Genomic DNA, 18039 nt, shown 5'->3' with positions numbered 1-18039 from the left:
GGATGGGTGAGTAACTGATTTCTGAGAACAGACCTTAATACCTTAGATGTTCCCAGATAACTGCTAAAGCAGGTAGATCAGCACTGCTGATCTGACCTCTCAGCAGGTGGTGAGTCTGCGCGCACACAAAGGCTCTCTGTGTTTTGCTGTTGGCTTTTGAGGAATGAGGATAAGAAGAAAAGATAAGATTCCCCAGTTTCAGGGTTGGATGACCAGTGGGGTTAGACCTCCCTACCCCTCAAGGTTTAGAGACCCCCCAGTAATAGGACCATTCATAATTGCTAAGTGTCTCAAAAACTTGTTTTTGGCTTGAAACAATTGTAGACGCAAATAATACGAAGTTTCTGTGTGCCATTCATCTGATTTCCCCCCATGATAACATTTTTCATAACCATAGTTATCAAACCCAGGAAATTGATGCTGGTAAAATGTTATTAAGCTACAGACCATAATTTTTTTTTAATTTATTTTTTGTTGAAGTATAATTGAGTTACACTGTTATGTCAGTTACTGCTGTACAGCAGAGTGACTCATTTATACATATATATACATTCTTTTTCATTATGACTTGTCACAGGATACTGAATATAGTTCCCTGCACTCTACAGTAGGACCTTGTAGTTTATTCATTCTGTATATATCAGTTTGCATCTGCTAATCCCAAGCTCCCAATGCAACTCTCTCTCACACCACCCTCCTTTGGCAACCCAGTCTGTTCTATTTTGCCCCTGATTCTGTTTGTTTCATAGATAGGTTCCTTTGTGGCATATGTTAGATTTCACGTATATGTGATGTGTGTGTGCTCCGTCGCTCAGTCGTGTCTGACTCTCTGCAGCCCTCCTGGACTGTAGTCTGCCAGGCTTCTCTGTTGATGGGATTTCCCAGGCAAGAATCCTGGAGTGGGCTGCCATTTCCTCCTCCACGGTCTTCCCAGCCCAGGGATCAAACTATGCAATGTCTCCTGCATAGTTGGTGGATTCTTGGCCACTGAGTTACCAAGAAAGCCCACATGAGGGATACCATGTAGTATTTATCTTTCTCTTTATGATCTACTCCACTTACTATGGTAATCTCTAGTTACATCCGTGTTGCTGCAAATGGTATAATTTCGTTCTATTTTATGGCTGAGTGGTCAGGCCATAATGAGTTTTCATCATTTTTTTATGTGGACTCAATTTTGGTTTGTTTTTGTTTCAGTGTATAGTTTTAAGGAATTTTATCACATGTATAGACTTGTGGAACCACCACCATACACAGAGTGAAGAACAAATTTATTTAAAGTTTATTTAGTTTTTTCACTTTACTTCATGACTCTTGTCCCCAAACTGTTTTCAGCCTGGCTAGATCCATGGTAAGACTTTAGTTCATTCCACCCCCTTCCTTCCCTAACTTCAGAATCTCCCCTCTTCTGCACCCTGTGTGCGGTGGTGGCTACATGAGTCTATACATGTGATAAAATTCCTTAAACCTATACACCAAAACAAAAGAAACCAAAGTTGAGTCCATATAAAAAAATGATGAAAATTTGTGATGGCCTGACAACTCAGCCATAAAAAAAAGAATGAAATTATACCATTTCAGGTAGTGCTAGTGGTAGAGAATCTGCCTACCAGTGAAGGAGATGCAAGAGATTCAGTTTTGATCCCTGGGTTGGGATGATCCCCTGGAGGAGGAAATGACAACCCACTTTAGTATTCTTGCATGGAGAATCCCATGGACAGAGGAGCCTGGTGGGCTACAGTCCATGGGGTCGTAAAGAGTCGAATACTTCTGAGCACACACATACCTCATTCTGCTGTTACATGTGAACAGCTGTGAACCTTTCCTGCTACTTCAACTCTGACTCTAAGATGCCCTGGTTCACTTGGGTCTGTTTGCTTCCTGGACTCCAGGTCAAAGCTGAGGTCTCCTTCCTACCCTCTCATTTCCAGGAATCCCTCTCTTTGCTGTTTCTCTGTTCAGTGCAATAATGGAGGTACATGTCCCAGGATTCTTATGGTTGCATGTGACAGAAATTTCCCAGTAACCAAAGCAGAAACGAGAATTGATTAGGTCACATAGATGGTGTGTTCCAATGCAGAAGAGGCTTCAAGCCCAGATGGACCCAGGAGCTCAGTAGTGCATCAGGGCTGAGTCATTTTGCTTTCTGCGTGCCCAGCAGCATGGACCCTGCTACTCCTCAACCCATGTTTCGTCAGCCTGCAGCAGCAGCAGCAGGAGAAATGTGATGAATGGCTTTGGCCAAGGAAGTCCCAGGAGGATGCTGATGGGCCCAGCTTAGGCCATGTGCTCCTCCCTAAATCCTGACCAAGAGGTGGGATGCCTTGGTCATTTCTGGGACCCTGGGCCCCTCCTTTGGCCTGTTGTGGTGGGAGTGGGGTGGACTATCTTCATCTCAGGCGTGTGAGGTGGGTCCATCCCAGGAAAAAGTACTTTTCTGACAGAAGAAAAGGAGGAAGTGGTGGATGGACTTGTCTCTTTGTGACACTCCTTAGTTCACTGGACATCCTGAGATAGGAGGAGGGTCCGGCTTGCAACAAATGGCCATCCTGTGAGGGGAGGGGCTGACCTTTGAGTCAGGGGCCGTCCTGACCTTTGCCCAGAAGGAAGTCAGAGTCCTGTGGCCGAGGTTCTAGGGAGGATGAATTTCCTCTTTTTCTGTCATCTAGGGCTTCCCTGGTGACTCAGATGGTAAAGAATCCGCCTGCAGTGTGGGAGACCTGGGTTCAATCTCTGGGTTAGGAAGATCTCCTGGAGAAGGGAAGGGCAACCCACTCCAGTGTTCTTGCCTGGAGAATCCCATGGACAGAGGAGCCTGGCAGGCTACACTACAGTCCATAGGGTCGCGAAGAGTCAGACACGACAGCCACTCTCAGCATTGCTGTTCAACAGCTCTCCCAGCATTGAGTGCCTGAGAACCACGCGCATTTCATTGTTTGCACATAAAGCTGTGGACGGGGCAGAGCCTCGGGGCTGGTCGAGCTTGTCTTCACCCTGGGCAGTGAAGAGCTGGGCGGGGTGTCTCTGGGGTGCAGGCACGTGGCTGCAGCCTCAGATGGAGTGACGTCCGGCTTCTGACCGGCTGCTGTTCCTTTTCCTTCAGTGGACATCATGGAGATAAAGGAGATCCGGCCAGGGAAGAACTCCAAGGATTTCGAGCGCGCGAAAGCGGTCCGCCAGAAGGAAGAGTGCTGCTTCACCATCCTGTACGGCACCCAGTTCGTCCTCAGCACGCTCAGCCTGGCAGGTGGGTGCACGCCGTGCACGCTTCCCCTCCCTGGGCCTGAGTTTCCTTCTGAGAGAGTTCTCCAGTGGGGTGCTCACCACACCCCCCCTGCTAATGCGTGTTTGTTGCATCATGGTTTCAAATCCTGCCCCTGCCTCTTTCTAGCTGTGTGGCTTTGAGTAAGTGACTCTGCCTCTCTGAGCTGCAGTTTGCTCAGTTGTAAAACAAGCCCCAGTTCATCCTCATGCTGACCTCACGAGGATGTTGAAAGGATTATGTTAAGGACCTGTTTGGCTCATGCTGTACTGAGAGCCAAAGGCAGGTTACATTTTTTTGTCCAGCCGAGTGTGGGCTGCAGCATTTATTCAGCTTAACTGATCTGAAGGAATGATCCTGAAATCTTCTATCTCATACATGTATACATGCGCACACACAGTATACACACATAGACGCAATCTGGAGGTGTGACATCTGGTCCTCCTTGTGAATCCACCAGAAAGTCAAAGAGGCCTTTGAGTGGCCGGAAGAAGAACTGAAAAAGCTCAGGCACTTGGTTCAGGGGCAGAAGCTTATAGCTACCTTAAGGTCTAGCCCCAGAATTTCTTGACTTAGAACTTGATGTAAAATCATGATGGACAAGAGAGAAAATAAGTAGCATTAAAAGTAGACCAAGGGTCTTCCCTGGTGGTCCAGTGGCTAAGACTCTGCGCTCCCAATACAGGGGGCCTGGGTTCGATCCCTGGTCAGGGAACTAGATCCCACATGCCACAACTAAAGATCCCGTGTGCCACAACTAAGACCCAGTGAAGTCAAATAAATAAATATTAAAAAAAAAAAAAGTAGACCAAAGTGGGGGGAAACTGTGGCATCTCAGTAGCGTTAGGGACATTTAATTTCAGGTCCGATGACTCTCATTGGTTTAATTTCTGATTCATGCTTTCAACAGGCATCTTTTGAGCATATGCTCTGTTCCGGGTTGTGCTAGATGTCAGTGGGGCTGTAATGAGACGTAAGGCCCAGTTACCACCTTTAAGGAGCTCACGGTCTACTTGGGGAGACAAACGTGTGGATAGGAACTTAGAGTACTCTCTGATAAGAGCCATAGTGCAAACGTAAAACAGTGTGCTGGAGGAATACACGGTGCCTAATTCCCTGGAAGGTTTTGCAGGGGGGGTGACTTTTTTAAAATTGGGTTGTGAGGCATCAATAGGAGTTGTGAGGAAAGAGGGAGGATGGTCCAGGGAGAGAGCATTACGTGTGCCAGGCTTGGAAGACGGAAATAGTAAGCCGGATGTGGGAAGTGATGGGTGAATGTCTGATGGGGGGCGTGTGGCAGGAGGCAGGGATGGGACAGGAGAGAGGGGCCCATCAGAGGCTCCATCTGAACTTTCAGAGCTTTGTCCACTTAGCCCAGCTGCAGGCTGAGGCCTGCTTGCTGTTCTTGGTATGGAGGCCGTGAAAGCCCAAGCAAGATATGGAGCCCAGGATGCTAGCTTGATGGCTGGATCCCGGCTTCTTCCCTTCACCCTTCCTAGCCATACCTTTCTCTTCATCCACCTGGGAAAAATGAGAGCAGAGACCTCGGCATGCTCTGCCCAGGCTAACAAGGCCCTTGGTGGTGTGAAAAGATGTTTAATAGCAGGACCGGGTGTTTGCATTGCCAGCTCCATTTTATGATGAGGAAATGAGGCACAGAGAGGTTAAGTAACCAGCTGGACATCACACAGCCCTGAAGCTCTACAGTGGGACTTGGGGATGATGCCAAGCTCTTACCCACCGCTTGTTGCTGCTTCCCTTATAGGCATCAGCCTCGCCTACTTTGTGGCCCTCTCTCTGGGCTTGATGGGAAACAAGGGAGATGCTGAGGGCTCTCAGGACCGTGGTACAAGTTGTCCTGAGTTCTGCCTCTTGTTTGTTAGTATCAGACTAAAGCTAAAGCTCTACCAGCTTGTCACTACTGCCGTAGGAAGCTCACTGTGGGCAAAAACCAGGTCCCAGGAACCAACACAGGTTCCTCCCATCCCCGTGGTCCGTGTGGGGTGGGAGTCTCCAAGCAGAGACCTTCCCAGGGAGTAACACAGCTTTTCTGTCCCCTCCCCTCTCCAGCCGACTCGAAGGAAGATGCAGCTAAGTGGCTGTCTGGTCTGAAGATCTTACACCAGGAAGTGATGAGTGCGTCCACCCCCACCATCATCGAGAGGTAATGGCTTTGCCTATTTCTCTCTGTATTTGCTCACTTGGGCGTCTGTTCTGCTCCCTCTAGCCAGTATGGCGAAAGAAAGGAAAAGGAGGTATTTCATCTTGGAGGCTCCTGGAGTGCCCTGTATGCAGTAGGTGTCCAGTAGTGGCTGTGGACCCTCCAACATCTCCCAGAAGAGCCTGTCTCATTGCTGGGCCTTGTTCTGCCAGGGTGAGAGGTGCACTGAGATTGAGACAGAAACTCGTCTTGGTGTTGGGTCTGAGGGGACACCCAAGGCTTATTTCTCAGAGGATGTAAGAAGAGATTAAGCTGACTGATCGAAGGGCCTCTGGCTCAAGGTCTGAGATTTTCCTCCTGGCTTGACAAGAACCTTCTCAGGACTGTCCATCAGTGTCATGGGTGTTGGGTGGGACTCGTGTATGAATTGCTGTCCATCCAGTGAACTGGAGCCCTCTGATCTCGACCGTTTCTCTTACCAGCTTTTTGGGAGGTTAACCGAGAGCATCAGAGGGAACTGTCAGTTTAAAGAATCCAGCCTCTGTGAGTCCACGGGGCTGCTTGGCTCGGCAGGGTGACATTTCACCCACACGGAGAAGCTGCTGCTTCCCAGGTCACCGGTGTTAGAAAGTAGGAATACCTTCCTTTTCATTTCCAGGCTCCGTGTCCCATCCTACAGAACTTACTCGGACTTGTGAGTCTAGCTTTCTGATTTTCTAACTCTCTCTCTGTCTCATCTCTCTTCCCAGCTGGCTGAGAAAGCAGATTTATTCTGTGGATCAAACCAGAAGAAACAGGTAAGATTCGCGCGCATTTTTGTGGTTTCCTCCTGATCATTTTGGATCATCTCATTCTTTCTTGAAATATCCCAAGGGGGTTGGAGTGAGTTCTGTGCTGTGGAAAGGTCCTCGTGAAGTCAGATTTGACACAGTGCTCGGTGGTATGGGTCGTGGTGATAAAAAATCTCCACCCATGTGGGGTCTCATTGCAGTGGAAAATGCCACTCCATCTGTGGGGAGGACTTCTCTGCTATGTGAAGCACTTGGACCATGTCACTGAGGCCTTTGCATTTCAGCATCTTCTGTGTCCTGGGGAGAAACAGGATCCCCATGGTGCCCACCTGTCCTTTGTGGTGGAGGTTGACCATCAGGAAGTAAACCCAGTTTGGGGGCGATGCTTGTAAGAGCTGGGTGAACACGAGACAGGCGATGTGACAGCCTGTAAGTCAGTGTCCCTGACTGGTTCACTAAATAGCACGTCTTGGAGCGGTTCCCTCTTGGCACAGACAAGGCTCTGTGCCACACATTTTTGGAACAAATGTGATTTGTCCTTGGATAGATGTGGTGTAATTGCCATATTGATGGGAAACCAGTTCCTTCTTGATGAACATCAGGTTGTTTCTTTATTATAAAGCTATGAAAACCGTTAGGTCTCCCTTTTAAAAAATGTTATTATTATTATTTGTTTATTTGGCGGGGCTGGGTCTTAGTTGAGGCCTGAAGGATCTTCCATCTTCATTGCACAGGCGGGATCTTCAGTTGTGGCATGCAAGCTCTTAGTTGCAGCATGTGGGATCTAGTTCCCTTAGCAGGGATCGAACCTGGGCCCCCTTCATTGGGACTGTGGAGTCTTAGCCACTGGACCACCAGAGAAGTCCCTGGGTCTCCTTTTTGTAAATGTGATGAACAAGATATGAACAGGATAAATTTCTAGAAGAGGAATTCCAGAAGCCAGGAGTCATCAGGCCTGACAGTTTGAGAGAGGTGATAGCAGCTTATATTTCTACTAGCGGTTCAGAGGAGTCTTCTTTACCATGTGTCACCAGACTTTGACCTTCATTAACCTGATGGGTGAAAAGCAGCGGTGGATTTTTGGCTTAAATTTGCATTTCTTTATTTATGGGAGAGGTTGAACATCCTCTCATCAGTTTTTTTTTTTAGGTTATGATACAGTTCCTGTTAATAATATAATGATAAAAAACACCATTTATGGAGTACCTCGCATGGCAGGTGCTGTCCTCAGCACTTGACAATCACTGTATCATTTTAGCCTCACATCAGGCTTCTTTCAGCATTATTAAACATCTTTCCTTCCTTCCATTCTCCATTAAGAGACGTCAGCTTCATACATGAGGCAACAAGTAACCTCTGCTATGCTCCCCTCATGTATTGCATAGCACGTGGGAGCTAATTCCCCACCAGTGATTGAACCCACGCCCCCAACATTGAAAGGGCAGAGTTTTAACCACTGGACCACCAAAGAAGTCCCTATCCAGCTTGTTCCTGAAAGTCTTTCCATCTTTAAGGCATTTTGGTGTCAGGGTGTCACCCATCACTTGTCAATTTCAAGTGGTCTCTTGTACACATGCCCCGAGGGGTGATTTGCAAATGGTGTAACCCGGAAGCGGTGGAGAGTTAACTGATGCTGTTAGGTCAGCCAGCATCTCCCTGTGTCTTTCCATCTGCTTTTCCCTCCCTCCCTCCTCCTCCTCCTCTCGCCAGCATCCTCTGTAGTTCCGCACCCTGGGCTTGGGCCTGGTGTTTCAGAGGCAGATCAAACGAGGTCCCTGCACCCGGGGCCTTTGTACACACTGGGCTTGTTCAGCCTCAGGGCGGAGCCTCCCATGACCATTTCCCTTCTCGGTGGCTGCCCAGTGATTCACAGCTGAGGTTGGCACAGAGTGGACGGAGGGAGCCCGCCAGGGCCCTGTCTCCATGAGGTGGGGTACGGCATCATCGGTCTGGTTCCAGAGTCTGCTTTCCGTCTTGTGTTGTCAAGAAACAAGCCTGGCTTTCTCTGCTTGGATTGATTCTTGCAAGTCCTTCATTGAGAAGTCCTTTTCAGAACCTTTGGCAGGGAGCGAGTCTGTCTCTGGCCTCGATGCCTTGTTCCCTGTTCCCCATCCCTGCCCCCTGACATCCCTCCCTCCCTCCCTCCCTGTGGGCTGAGCCCTGCTGTTCTGTCAACATGTGGAAAATCCCACCTTTCACGTGGCTCTGTGAGGCCCTGAGGGAGCTTTTCTAAAGGAGCTTTGACCAAGGTGCCCATGAAAGAGCTCTTGAATCGTGCCAGTTTCCCCTCCTTTCCTGCCGCCCACGTTAATCGCGTTTCCTGGAGGGAAACAAAGGCGCAGCAGCGGAGTAAAGCGTCCTCTGGGCGGGGAGGGCTGCAGTGCCTGTTCCCAGGTTTTCCTTGGCCCGAATGTGTGTTTCACTTTTCAACCTTTCGAGGGGCCAAACGGCAGCAGCTGGCATTTGTCGAGAAGCAGCTTTGTGGCAGCCGCTGTTCTGAGCGCTGTCTGGACTTAGTAAGTTGCGGAGAGGTTATGGAACGGATACTGGCAGACTGAGCAGCTAGGCATCCCCTGGGCCATTTTATGAGGATGCTGAGGCCACGAGAGGTTGTCCTTTGAACAGAGCAACCCAGCCAGTCAGCCGTGGTACCAGTCACTAAGCTGGTAAAAAGGCAGAAATCTATTCCCACTGTGACTTCCTGTGACTGAAAATGACTCATTCATTGTGATGAACTATAGTAACATAAAACTTACCATTTTCAGGGTACATTTCTGTGTGTTCATGTTGCCATGCTGCCATCAACGTCTGTCTCCAGAGCTCTTCTCATCTTGCAAAACTGAAACTCTCTACCCATTAAACCATAACCCCATTTCCCCCCTTGCAGCCACTGGTAACCTCTATTCTTTCTTCTGTCTCTGTGAATTTGCCTCCTACGGGTACCGCCTATGAGTGGAACGATGCTGTGTTTGACTGGCTCATTTCTCTTAGTGTGATGTCTTCGTGGATCAGGTATGTTACTATAGCAGGTGTCAGAACTTCCTTCTGAATGATAAGGCTGAATGATATTCCATGATATGCACATAACATGCTCTTCATTGCTGTGTGCAGAATCTTTTTATTTTTTTTTTAGTTGCAGCATGTGATCTCTTAGTTGCAGCATGTGGGATCTAGTTCCCCAACCAGGGATCCAATCCAGGCCCCCGGCATTGCGAGTGTGGAGTCTTTGCCCCTGGACCGCTGGAGAAGTCCCGACCTTGACAGTACGGAGGAGTAGGTCTTGGGCATTCTGTAGCATGCCCCTCCATTTGTGTCGATCTGGCATTTTCGTCATGGTTAGACTGGAGTTAAGGGTAACCTGAGGTTGTGTTGAGGCGAACATCATGGAGGTGAATGTCTTTTTCTTCACCTCAGTCAAGGGGTGCCTGCTCTCACGTGGTCTGGCAAGAGTGATGGAAATCTTGACTGGCCCAAGTAGTGTCTTCCAGATCTCTCCTTTGTAATAACCATGCCCCCCCACCCCCCCCAACTCATCCCCACTCTATTTTCTGGGAATCAGTCACTAAGTCCAGCCCATGTGAAATGAGGGCAAACTGTTTTTTCACCTCCCCTTAAATCGTAAACATGTTTACATTTTCTTGTAACTCTTTTGGGACGGGTATCAATGCCTACATTATAATTCAATCAATGGAATTTGATATCTAGCTTGAAAAGTTGCCTTTTGTTTGTCATTTGGTTTGTGTCTCGTGTTTCAAAGTGGATGTATGAAGTGGTAGGAAGTGCCCCTCACGAGAAGCACTTCTGGGGTCACTGCAGGATTCTCGGCCTGAGTGCCAGGCTCCGTGGTCCCGTCTGCTTTCTTAGAATTTCGTCCTCGTTGTTGCTGTTCACGTTGAGGGGGCTCCTTGAGGTCAGGGATCTGGCTGGTTGGTCAGATGAAACGAAAGGCCCTCCCTTTTCATTCCTACGTGTAACATCAGACAACTAGATCGTTCCCCCTTTGGAAGCTTTCCTTATGACATCTCCAGGCCTGGGGAGATTGGGTCAAAGGCAGGAATGTTTTAACATTCATCCTGGCCAGATTTCCAGAAACCCCCTCTTTTTGAATCTGTGGAGTTTAGTTGCCTCTTATCTGGGAATTAGGTTTCTAAGGTCAGTGCATTAGGTGAAAACTTCTCCTGTCAAAATACCCCTTGAGAAAGCCCCTGGACCTTCTGGGACTGGAATTGCATTCCTCAGGGTGGGGCTCATGGGCGGGTCCTGTGGAGGGGCCAGCAGCCCTCAGGGTTGTGGACGTTTCTTTCCCACCTTGCCCTTGCCCCTTGGCCTGTAACACTGACTTTGCATAAGCCGAGTCTGCACTTCCTGTTCTTGCTCAGCCAGGCCTTCGGGATGCGGAAGGGGCAGGCTCACAGGTGTGTAGTCCGGTTCTCTCTTCAACAGGAAGGCAAATAGGTTCCCCGTGGTCAGCAGTCCTGGCTCCAGCACTACGGACAGGCTGGAGGGGGCTGTGCCTGCCCTACAGAAACTCTGCTTCTCTCTGTCTGGGTGGGGATCACAGATTTTCATTTCCAGCAGATTCCCAGCTGACACTGATACTGCTGGTCCCAGGGACCCTACTTAGGGTCTAGCGCTGCTAGACCCTAAGCTTCTAGAGCTGCACTGTCAACATGTCACTATTTAAATCTAAGTTAATTACAATTAAATAAAATTTAAAAATTCAGTTCCTTGGTCGCCCTGGTTGCCTTGGACAGCTCCGATCTAGAACATTTGCAACACGGTAGAACATTCTGTTGGGCAGCACTAAGGTTTGAATCTCAGCTCTTCACATTTACTGGTTGGATGAGTTTGGGTAAATTGCTCAATTTCCCTGGGCCTTAGTTTCCTAATTTGTAAAAGAGATCATAATTCCTACCTCCTGGGATTCGTGTGAGGATTCAGTGGGTTAGTATGTGAGAAGTGCTTGGCCAGTGCCTGGCTTGCGGTCGGTGGTGGATGTGGCTGTGGTTAGTCACTCAGTCGTGTCCCACTCTTGCGACCCCATGGACTGTTGCCCGCCAGGCTCCTCTGTCCATGGGATTTTCCAGGCAAGAATACTGGAGTGGGTTGCCATTTCCTTCTCCAGGGATCTTCCTGATCCAGGGATCCAGATCCAGTCTCCTGCATGGCAGGCAGATTCTTTACCATCTGAGCCACCGTTGTTACAATAAGCCAGGGATGGTGGGCTTGTTGGTAATCAGCCTCAGGGTGGCAGGGAAGTTTTCTGGGACCATCAACCCCCGGGGTGCAGTGTGGTGGGATTTAGACCACGCCAGCCTGAGGAGGGGAAGGGCCCTGATTATTTATTGCCTCTAAGGCAAGGAATAGTTTTTTTGCTATCTCTCCCCAAAGGAATTGCCCCAGTTCCCAGCCCACTTCACAGGCCAAGCCTGCAGGGAACAACATGAGATGTGGGTTTGTGTGCAGGAAGCTTATGGGGAATGTGCAGGGGACCTGCACCCGTGGAAGTGAAGGCTGGGGGAATTGTTGGGCTCGGATGCCGTCACATCCGCGGTCTTAGCTGGCCCCTGGCGGAGCTCCAGGATGACCTTGCAGAACTGCCCCGAATTAAGCCCAGAGAGCAGGGCGTGACCATGGCCGAAGCCCTCCCTTTCTTTGAAGACAAGTCCTGGACAGGGAGAGGGGTGAAGTTGGGAGCTGCTAGCTTCCTGCCCTCCGGTGGCTGGGAATCCGAGTGCCAGTCCTGGCTGGGGGTCAGGTGGGGCCTGACCACATGCCCAGGGCGGGGAGGGAGGGAGAGGTCCCTGCACGGGAGCCCGGAGGAGCTCTTCGGCCCCCGCCTTTACCTGGAGGCTCACCTGCTCTGCTCTGAGGTGGGCTCATTGGAGCAGGCAGGCTCGGAGGCCCCAATGCTCAGATCCGCACACCCCTGGAGGCTGTGTTTGCTCCCCTGGCTCCCCAGCAGCTGCCCTGCCTCCCAGCTCCGTAGTCTCTCTGTTCCTGGTTGTGGGAGGGTTTCTTGGCCCTGTTTCTGCCTGGAAGTTCTGGGTTCCATAGGGGACTCTGTCCTCTCCCCTGGTCCTGGATGAGCCCCCGGGGCCACTGTCTTGGGCAGACCTTCACCCTGCCTCGTTTTGCAGCACCAGCCACCCCCGCCAACTCCTCTCCCTTCACCCTACACCAGCAGGCTCTTCGTGGACACCCCAGGACAGAGTCGGAAAGGGGTCTCAGCCAGTCTGCTTGCTTCTCTGCCCGGCCAGCCCCACCTGGCCCACTGGGGACTTTGTGTTGCTCCCACTATCTCTTGGGGGAAGCCCTGGGTGCCAGCCCCGGGAGCAGGGGGCATAGGAGGGCACTGGGCACATGATGGTCTCTGGTGTTAGGGAGGCTGTTAGACAAGAGGCACGGATGCTGGGAGTGGGGCCACGAGGTGGCCAGGAGGCCGCTTGGCCGTCTCCTGGGGCGGCTGCTGGCTGGGACGTGCTGCTTCCTTCTGGGTGAGTAGACGGTGTGGGGGAAGCGGGGCCGCTGTCTGCCCACAGCCTGGGCAGACTTCCTTCTTGGCCGTGCACAACCCCTGTCTGGTCTGATGTCTCTGAGAACGCGGCACAGTTTTCTTTGGCCACAGCCAGAGGCTCGCCAGGACCACCCTTGCTCGCTCTGCTGGGCACTCGGCTCTGCAGCCACAAGGGCCTGGAATGCGTGCCCTCGACCACCTCCTCCCCCGTCTCTGTTCATGCCATTCCCTGAGAGACAGTTAGATGCAGCGCTTACAGGCAGACCCAGAGGCCAGCTCCTCTGCAGTCTTATCTCCCACATGCCAGCACCGAACCTCTCTGAGCCCCAGTTTCTTCACCTGGAATGCAGAGTGATAACGGTTGTTCTTGTTCAGTCTCTTAAGTCGTGTCTGACTCTTTGCGACCCCACAGGCGGCAGCACATCAGGCTTCCTGGTCCTTCACTATCTTCCAGAGTTTGCTCAAGCTCATGTCCATCGAGTCGGTGATGCCATCCAACCATCTCATCCTCTGTTTCCCCTTCTCTTCCTGATCTCAGTCTCTCCCAGCATCAGGGTCTTTTCCAATGAGTCGGCTCTTCGCATCAGGTGGCCGAAGTATTGGAGCTTCAGCTTCTGTCCTTCCAGTGAATATTCAGTGTTGATTTCCTTTAGAATGGACTTGTGATAACGGTGATGATGATATCCGCCTTCTAAGGTCTTTAGAGCGGCTCTGATCTTGAGTGTCCTGGCCTCCACCCTCATTGCCTGTTCTGAACCCCTGAGGGTCGAGTGTAGTGAGGGGCAAGGTGACATCATTGCTTGGAGGTACCAGGGGCAGCCTGACACATAGTAGGTGTTCAGAAAAGGTTGGCTCTTTCTCTTCCTCATCTCTGGCCTTCAGTGACTTCCTTTTGGTTTGAACCCTGGTGACATTTCCTATCTACCAAGGTCACCTGCAATGTTTCTGCCCACTCTGTGCATCTCCTCCATGACCTGCGTCCATGGCTAATCCCCTGACGGTGGAGCCCATCCTTGCACACGGGTGTCACCCCTACCTTAACCTCGGGCTCTCTGTCCCCAGTCAGCGGTCACTCAGAGCTGGTGGCAGGTCTTCTCATTGAGGTGGGAGCTGGTGGGAGTAGCCAGATCTTCCACTGTTGAAACCCCTTGAGGCTGACGGAGCTGGGGTTCCCCTCTTTTGCAGCATCAGCCTCCGGGAGTTGAAGACCATCTTGCCCCTGGTCAACTTCAAAGTGAGCAGTGCCAAGTTCCTCAAAGACAAGTTCCTGGTAAGTTTCGTGGCTCAGCCTGGTGATTTTGTGAACCTGGGGTCATGCGTGCTTCTCCCACGAAGCCACCGCACGCCTTCAAGTGCTGTTGCACAGTGTGCTCAGGAAAGCCCTCCGCCTCCAGACTCATGCGTCTTAGTCCGGACCGAGGGATCATGTGAAGCTCTTAGGCCCGCGTTCTCCATCCTGACAGAGGGTGTCATCCAGGAAGACCGTGTTTACCGAGCTGCTTGGCTCGGGATGTTTCCATCAGTCTAACTTTCCCTTTCCCTCACCAACCCACAGCCTGTTTTTCTTTTAATAATATGAACACATGTGTTTCATTTGGAAAATATTATGAATGATTCCTTGTGTAGGTTGCCAGGGAGGTGGCATTTTGTATGCAAGCCCTGATAGTGGAGCTGTCGGAGTTGGCTCTTCTCTGCCCTTCCCCTCCTCCCACCTCTCCCTCCACCCACCTGTCCTTCCTTCCATCCCTCCTTCCGCCATCATTTCATTTCTGTTCCTGTGTAGTTAAGCTGTTGGCAGATCTGGGGCAGGTTGTTCCATGAGTGAGGGGATAGCACAGGTCGGGTGGGGTGCTTCTGAAGGGTGTAAAGATGGAGATGACCCGTGGGCATCCTTTCTGGCCTTCACAGAGGTCCTGACTCTTGTCAAGGACCCCAGCAGGACTCCACCCCAAGAGTCCCAGTTGGAGGCTCTCGGGGCCATGTCACAGGATTCCTCAGCTAAAAAAAGCTCATTCATTTTGGACCCATGAGTTCCCAGAAGAGTTAACCCATTTTATGGCATATCTGGCCATCTTTTGGCCCACCCCCATCATTCCAACTGGTCCAAGAAGGCAAAACCAGAGAAGGGTGGGGACTGAGAGAAGAGAGATGGGAGAAGCATTTACCACTGACCACCCCGTAATTGGAATTTTGTCCCTTATCATGCCTTTACCAAGCAGGTGCTATGTGAATGTTACCTGGTTTGATTTCAGGGAAGTCCTAGGGGGGCGGTGGCGGTTCTCCTGTTTTACAGAGGAAGAAACTGAGGGTCCGAGGGGGCTAAGTGAGTTGGACAAAGTAAAGCGAAAGTCACTCAGTCATGTCCAACTCTTTGTGACCCCATGGACTATACAGCCCATGGAATTCTCGAGGCCAGAATACTGGTGTGGGTAGCCTTTCCCTTCTCCAGGGGATCTTCCCAACCCAGGGATCGAACCCAGGTCTCCCACATTACTGGTGGATTCTTTACCAGCTGAGCCACAGTGGAAGCCCAAGAATACAGGAGTAGGTAGCCTATTCCTTCTCCAGCAGATCTTCCCGACCCAGGAATTGAACCAGGGTCTCCTGCATTGCAGGCAGATTCTTTACAAACTGAACTACCAGGGAAGCCGTGAAGCAGTTCAGGGAACAAGCCTTGACTGGAGTTGAGCTCTATTAACTCTAAAGGCTCGGTTCTTTTTCTTACAGTACAGTGAAAGTCACTTAGTCATGTCCAACTCTCTGCGACCCCATGGACTGTAGCCCGCCAGGCTCCTCTGTCCATGGAATTCTCCAGGCAAGAATGCTGGAGTGGGTTGCTGTTCCCTTCTCCAGGGGATCTTCCCGACCCAGGGATCAAACCTGGGTCTCCTGCATTGCAGACAGATTCTTTACCATCTGAGCCACTTGGGAAGCTGTGCTTTTAAAAATGACCTGTGTGTACATACCCTACAAGTATGTCTAGATTTGAAAGTGTCTCCTGCCCCAAAAGGAGGGGTTCTGCATTATGCCTGTTGGGATTCTGGCTGAGACCCTTCCCTTCTGGGGAGCTGAAGGATCTTACCTGGGGTCCCTGGTGGGTATGTTCTCCAAGCAGAGAGGTTGGGTTCAGAGGAATGCAAGCCTGCTTTCAGCCAGTGTTGTAGCAGAGCTGGCTACTTCTGTGAGCAGGGAGGAGGCATTCTTGTGGTGGACACCAAAAATTGTGTGGTCACTTTTTTTTTTATATTTACAGGAAATAGGCGCACACAAAGATGAACTCAGCTTTGAACAGTTCCATCTCTTCTATAAAAAACTTATGTTTGAACAGCAAAAATCGGTAAGATGATTCTTTTTTTCCCCATTCATTTTTTGAAGGTTTTGATGGTCTTGTTTGACCTTATTTTTTAAAATTGAAGTATAGTTGATGTATAATGTTATATGAATTACAGGTGTACACTTTAAAGGTTATACTCCATTTATAGTTATTATGGAAATACGGCTGTATTTCCTATTTTGTACCACATATCCTTGTAGCCTATTTGGTACATAATATTACAGTGTGTACCTCTTAATCCCCTACCCCTGTCTTGCCTCTCCTCCCGTCCCTTCCTAATGGTAACCACTAATTTGTTCTGTGAATCTGTTTTTTTTTTTTCTTTTATGTTATATTTGCTAGTCTGTTATATTTTTTAGATTCCACGTGTAAGTGATATCATACAGTGTTTGTCTTTCTCTGACTTATTTTACTTAGCATGATACTCTCTAAGTTCATCCATGTTGGATATGGCAGTATTTCAGTATTTCATAGAAATAATGCAGTGTTTCATTCTTTTTATGGCTGAGTAGTATTCCATTGTGTGTGTGTGTGAGTGTGTGAGTATCACATCTTTATCCATTCATCAGTTGATGGACATTTAGGTTGCTTCTGTATCTTGACAGTTATTAATAATGCTGCCGTGAACACTGGGTTCATGTATCTCTTTGAATTGGTGCGATTGCTCCTTTTGGATATATACACCCAGGAGTGGATATGCTGGGTCATATGATAACTCTGTGTTTAGTTTTTTTGAGAAACCTCCATGCTGTTTTCCACAGTGGCTGCATCGGTTTACATTCCCACCAATAGTACCTGAGGGTTTCCTTTTCTCCACATCCTTGGCAGTATTTGTTATTCGTATTCTCTTTAACGGTGACCATTCTGACAACTTTGAGGTGATACCTCATTGTGCTTTTGATTGACATTTCCCTGAAGCTTAGCGATGTTGAGCATCTTTTCTTGTGCCTGTCGGCCATCTGCACGGGTAAGACGATCACTAAGCTAACGATCAAACAGTGCTTCTGTTTCCCCTGGGTTTCAAAGTCTGGCCCGTTCCTAAGAGACCCATGAGAAGCGTTCTTTCTCCCTTCTAATCCAGGAAATATACACTGGGAATGACAGTGACGTCCTGTTTACATCTGTTTGATGGGCGAAGGTCTTGAATGGGATAGAGTTGAGGGGACAGGGTGGGGAAATGACCGTCTCCTATCTTCTTGGTGGGAATGTGAGTGCCTGTCGGTCTGATTGGAATTTAGTCTGACACTATTAAAGTAAAAAGGTTCAGCTAACTCTACTGTGTCAGCTTGTTCTGGAAGGAAATTTACCAAAGAATTAGTAGTTAACTGCCTCTGGGTTGAGGGATTAAGTGTGTGTGTGTGTTGTTCTTTTTACAGTTCTGTTCCTAGAATGAGAATGTCTTTTGATTACGATAATATGCTATTTTAAAATTAAGATGTGCATGCATTTTGACCTGCAGTGGCATTTGGGGGAAATGAAATATTTTAGAGAAATGAAAGCCCTGAGACCTAGGAATGTATTACCAGGCTGTTTATTGCAGCATTACTTATGCTGGCCAAATACCTGAGAGCCATCTGAATGCCTCTCAGGAAAGTAATAGTCGGGTAAGTTACAGTCCAGCCATACTACGGGACACTGCAGCTGACTAAGAAGCCTGAGTTCATTGGGTTTCTGTCCTTCTAGAGGGCTGTTGATGGTATTTTGTGAGGAAAACCAGCAGCAGAAATGAGGAGCCAGGTCTGACTTTTTGGTAACAGTAATCCTCCTGTATACGTTTGCAAGTGTTTTTATGGACAAGGAGAAGAGTACACACACCTCACATTTAATATTGATTTTCTGCATGTCCTGGAGGGATTTGGGAAAATACGCCAGCGAGATAATTAAACTTTTCTTTGCATCCCTCAGTTTTCTTCAGCTTGTTCCAAGTAGCATGCTACTTTTGCAGTGAAAAAAAAAAGAAGTCCCATTAAGCGT

The 18039-nt window shown here is 49.3% G+C and overlaps 1 protein-coding gene across 3 annotated transcripts in view; it reads left to right on the top strand.

Moving 5' to 3' along the window:
* Positions 1 to 18039, top strand: part of PLCG2 (phospholipase C gamma 2) — a 153415-nt gene that overhangs the window by 62142 nt on the left and 73234 nt on the right. For all 3 annotated transcript variants that reach the window (XR_014060596.1, XM_081514169.1, XM_081514170.1), the window contains exons 3-7: positions 3104 to 3247; positions 5333 to 5426; positions 6173 to 6220; positions 13917 to 14001; positions 15985 to 16068. Coding sequence is in view for 2 of the 3 variants with exons in the window: in XM_081514169.1 (XP_081370295.1) it covers positions 3104 to 3247; positions 5333 to 5426; positions 6173 to 6220; positions 13917 to 14001; positions 15985 to 16068 (455 nt within the window). In the remaining variant the exon portion in view is untranslated. The remainder of the gene's footprint in view (positions 1 to 3103; positions 3248 to 5332; positions 5427 to 6172; positions 6221 to 13916; positions 14002 to 15984; positions 16069 to 18039) is intronic.

This window comes from Giraffa tippelskirchi, chromosome 7, assembly GCF_054371585.1.
Source record: "Giraffa tippelskirchi isolate mGirTip1 chromosome 7, T2T-mGirTip1v1.2.pri, whole genome shotgun sequence".
NCBI classification, from domain to species: Eukaryota; Metazoa; Chordata; class Mammalia; order Artiodactyla; family Giraffidae; genus Giraffa; species Giraffa tippelskirchi.
This window is presented reverse-complemented; position numbering and strand designations above follow the sequence as displayed.